General features: G+C 29.4%; 1 protein-coding gene across 1 annotated transcript; it reads right to left on the bottom strand.

Moving 5' to 3' along the window:
• Nucleotides 1-4,105: 4,105 nt before the first annotated feature.
• On the bottom strand, nucleotides 4,106-4,879 carry LOC124828628 (ethylene-responsive transcription factor ERF023). Its single transcript, XM_047301985.2, has one exon. It carries the CDS (start codon nucleotides 4,819-4,821, stop codon nucleotides 4,261-4,263), a length of 561 nt encoding a protein of 186 aa, XP_047157941.1. The 5' UTR covers nucleotides 4,822-4,879; the 3' UTR covers nucleotides 4,106-4,260.
• Between the last annotated feature and the right edge of the window lie 413 nt (nucleotides 4,880-5,292).

Below are 5,292 nucleotides of genomic sequence, written 5' to 3'. Positions count from 1 at the left end.
AATTATTTTTTACTTTTAAAATATATATATATATATATATATATATAATTTATTTTTTTATTTTATTTGTTTTGTGTATCAAATAAATGTAAAATTCAATTACTCTCTCATTAATTATACAAAAATTTTGGTTTCTCTTAATTTTTTTTATTCTTTGTTGCGAAGACAATAATGCCGTCATCCCAATCTCATCATCGTTATTATTGTATAATTAAAAGCAAAAAAAAATTGTTTAGAAAGAGAAATAAAAAGATAATGTCAATACTCTGTATATACTACACATTTTCGTGTTATTAATTTATATATATATATTTTTTTGTTTTAAAGCTTTGTAAATATGATGTTTATGTTTTTAAGTCTCACGCGATTCGATAAGTATTTATTGACATGATATTTGATTACATAATCGTCAGTATTTATATAACAGTGAGTGACCATAATAATTAAAATAATATTTTTAAAATTATAAGGAAAAAATAAATTACTATTATATTTAATCCAATAATTGATTAGGAAATTTTTTAAAATAGGACAGTGATATATCATTTTTTATGAAATAAGTTAATAGGTGACAATTTTCCAGAAGGCAGTTATTATATAAAAAAATCGAAATATTTTATAAGTTGTTTGAATAAAGAATTTTGAAAAAATTAATTGAAAGTTTATAAATTTACTAGAGTGATTTAATTATTTAAAATCTGATAATTTTAAATTTCAATTAAAAATAATAATAATTTGAATTTTTATTTATTCTCTCCTCTCTCTAATCTGCATTTTTCGACTATGTTAGTTTAATTTACTTTTAATTGTTTTTTTATTGATGTTTGGAATTTTTTCTTTTAGATTGAAATAAATTGTATTTTTTTTTCAGTCACTTCAATTGATAAATAATATTTTTTTAACAGCAATAATCTTGTTAGACTAGTGTCAGAAGCGAATATTCTCAATTAACGGTACCATATACTTTTTTTCCATGGATGATACTTAGGGGGATATGAGAGATTTGAAGATAATTTTTTTTATCGTTTATTTGAGTGAATTTGGAGGTAAACGAGAGTGAATTTGGAAATAAATTTTTTTAATTTGTCACGTCAATACAATTCTATACTAATTATCACAAATTTTATTTCCAAATTCACTCTCATACCAAATTCACTCAAATAAACGACAAAAAAATTTATCTTCAAATCCTCTTAAATCAAATCCTCTCAAATCCACTAAAAAAACAGGGCTAAAGCTGTTTTCAGACTATGTGAATCCAAATATAGGTTGGAATTATTTTTCAATCAATATCATTCATTAACTAAAATTGACATTGGTGTTTTCCAACTTATTCCAGCCAAGATTGTTTAATTATTGTCAATGAAACTTCTTTATAATTGATAGAAATCAAATTTATCAGTTAGAGTTAATATACAATTTCTTTTTATCAATTCAATGAAACTATTATTCATGTAAATTGATTTTTTTTTCAGATGATATTTACATAATTTCTTTTATTTAATATCGTTATATGATCTTTTTTATCTATTTATATAAGTCATAATTATTATTTTTTAGTTGATATATGTGTGTTAGAGTTTTCTCGATTGGATTTTTTTAGATAGGCAAAATGGATATTTTTAATTCAAATTTGTTGTAATTATTTTTATCAATGTATATGAGATTAAAACAATAATATTATATTTAATGATATTTAAAATATGTTATCTGAATAAGAAAATTAAAATTAAATATTTGCGGGAAAGTATGAAAAAACATTAACTTTATGCTTTGTTCACTTCAATGAATTTGAGAGAATTTGAAGGTAAAATTTTTGTTGTTTATTTCAGTGAATTTGGAGGCAAGTGAGAGTGGATTTGCAAGTAGAGTTTGTGAAAATTAGTGTATGATTTGATTGATATGACAAATTAAAAAAATTTACTTCAAAATTCAGCTTCACTTACCTTCAAATCTACTCAAATAAACAACAAAAACTTTACTTTACTTTCATATCTTCTCAAATTCATTCAATCACTCTTTCCCAAATTCATTCAAGTGAACAAAATGTTAAAATTTTTTTGATAAGATAAAATATATTCATTAAAAATAATAATATAAAATGTTTATTTTTACGATAATAAAAAATATATTTTTAATTTTGAAAATATAAAAATATTATCGCAGTTATTATACTTCTTTTATTCTTTTTTTAAATGTATTGAAATTAAGTTTTTCTAATCAATGAGCGTTTAAATATTAGACTTTAATTATTTACAAATGTAAAAATTATAATAATAAAAATACTCATAATAAACAAAACACTAAAAACATATTTAAATTAAATTGCAATATTTATTCCAAGATTTCGTAAAATTACATTATTATTACTAGTTTTTTGAATACCTAAAACCTTCCTTGGTATATCTTGCAATGTTTTATAAAACTTAAAAGAGTGTTTATTTAATTTCCAAAAAGAATCGGAGTAATTACTATAATTTACTCTCAAAATTATATTATTCTTTATTGGTATATACAAAATGATTAAATTTAGGCAGACTATAGGTAGATAACTTAACTGTAACTAGTACTGGTAAAATTAGCTCGTTTATGTTTGAAATAGCAGTCATACATTCATTGAGTCATTGAATAAATTTTGGAATGTCTTGGACTATATCTCACGACATTGAATCCAATTCTGCTTCACAAACATTTCTAAAATGTTATGTTTTCTTATTTATGACATTTTGTTCAATTGCTGTAAAAAAAAGTGTTTATAAACATTATTTTACGTGCTTACTCCGACAAAATAAAAAACAAGAAGAAGCACGGATCATATATTTCCAAGTTCCAGAGTATCTGCCTTGGTCCTCATTTTGTCCTGCATATTGTTTTTTACGTAAATGCTTAAATCATAAGTGTATGCTCAAGACAGGGAAGATATTCCAAACTTCAATCATAATGTTATGGTCTGATTTGTGTTTATACAATTTTGAGATATTTGAATTTTATATACTCCTAATATTTTATATATTCATTTCAGATTTGTATAACTTGTACAGTGTCACTAGTTAGCATGAAATCATAAATGGTTATCTCTATTTATTATGTTTGGGGTTATTCATTAGAACTCAACCACCTACGAGTGTTCTTGATATTACTATAAAAACAACCTTCTCAAGAACTTAAAAAATACTAAATGTTTTATTTTCTCGGAATAATTTGCCACAATTATTTCCCACATAAAACATTTACGAGAACTCCATATAATTTTATTTATATTTATTAATTATCACACACACAATAGAGAGCATAAACTTCAAATACCTTCTTTATAATGACTAATCACCAAGAGAGAAAACTATAAAATAAGATGGGAATTTTAATAAAAGAGATGCAAAGGAGAAAAAAAGAGTGTGAAAATGATAATTTTCTCATAAATGCTTGTGGTAAGGTGTATATATAGTACGTGGCTTAGTTGCACCACTTGTTTATTGCGATGAACAACCACCATTTGGCATTATACACAATTAGGACGTGCTTTTAAAATAAATCATTGCTCCTGATGTCGACATCTTGATAGAAGCTCGGAAAAACACAAAAATTGAGATTGCGGTTTGGAGTTTATAATCACCATTTCCAAAAATACACATTGCTCTAATAAATAATCATAGTTATAATCAATTAGTATTACGAAAGTAGTGTACGAAAAATTAATTAAAGAACGTAAGGATGACTGAAATGAAGCATGAAATACATCACCTAAGAATACAATATGTTCTTGTGATTACATTTTAAAATATGAACCAATCCATCTTTGTCATAACTCATTTTGGTTAAAGACATTCTGCTATGGAAAATTGGAAATTAGAAAAAACTCAGAAGCTTTAACACCGATTTCATAAAACATTGTTTATGTATTCCCATGATTACTTAATGCGGGTTGAGTTTTTCTTTTCCTTTCTAGCTTTGTCATTCGAAATCTCAAACGATTTAAAAGTGCAAGACTCTAGAACAAGTTAACCTTTTCCGTAAAACTCATTCAGGAAAAACCCAGAGCTCTTCCTTTTACCAATTATGTACAAATCCAAACACAGGAAAGAAGTTAATGATAAGAAAAGACAAGTTTCAATGAAAATATTACTACTACCGATAATTATTATTATTATTATTATTTATGACAACAGCACAGTGGGCATATACGATGTAGTAACACTAATAGTAACATATTTATATATAAGAAACATACCAAACACTGAACACCATTAATACAGATACAGATCATAGACACGCCAGGAACGACGGTTGCTGCGGCGAAAGCTCCTCCTCCGTCCAATCGGCGATGTCGCCGGAGGTAGTCCACGAGGATCCTCCGGGGCAACCCCAGTAGCACTCGCCGTCCATCAGCTCCGGCAACTCAATCTCGCCCCAAAAATCGTCGCCGCCGCTGTCTCCGTCATCATCGGCAATGCTGCTTTTCACGTCACTGCCAGCCGCTTTCATCATGCGTGCCGCCTGGGCCGCGGCGGCCTGAATGTCCCTGGCCGTGCGGGACGAAGGAAGCGGCAGGGAGTCAACCTCGTCGGGAAAGTTGAGCTGCGCCTTCCGACCCTTGAGGCAGTACGCGGCGACGTCGTACGCTCGCGCCGCCATCTCTGGCACCGGAAAAGACCCCAACCATATTCGGTTCTTCTTGCGCGGCTCCCGAATTTCGGAGACCCATTTTCCCCAGCGGCGCTTGCGGACGCCGCGGTAGACGGGGTGGCGCGTGCCGGACCTCGGGGTGGCGGTGGCGGCGGCGGTTAGGTCGTCATCGGGGCAGGGTGGGGGTTGATGGTCCATTCACAGTGTGTTAGTGACATTCGTTGTGATGTGTCGGAGATTTATAAGGTTGATGAGGCGCTAAAGGGGGTGGAGGTGGAAATTACGTAATTGCCCTCGCTAATTCATAAAGGGATTTGAGACTTTAAGGGACCATATTACTCTTTCGACGTAAAGGCCCAGCATGCAATTAATTATGGATGCCATGTTTCATACATGACTACGCGCGGACTCTTCCCTTCAAACTTTTTTGAACCACTTTTCATTTTTGTTTCTATTTACATTTCATATAATCAATTTTTAGAATGTTAGGCTTTCAAAAAATACAATTTATTTTTTATATCTGATATTTTAAAATCAATTAATATTTTATGTTTCTAGCGATTTCAAAAGGTATGCATGCATTTTTATCTTTTAAAGCGTCTTTGTTAGATGAGCTGGATAAAAAGTATAGACAGCAATATCTTCTCCTTTTTCTTTATCCTTCGCGAT

This window comes from Vigna umbellata, chromosome 5 (genome assembly GCF_029865625.1).
Source record: "Vigna umbellata cultivar VRB3 chromosome 5, Vumbellata_1.0, whole genome shotgun sequence".
In the NCBI taxonomy this organism is placed as follows: domain Eukaryota; kingdom Viridiplantae; phylum Streptophyta; class Magnoliopsida; order Fabales; family Fabaceae; genus Vigna; species Vigna umbellata.
Note: the sequence above shows the minus strand (reverse complement) of the source record. Positions and strands in the feature narration are given on the sequence as shown.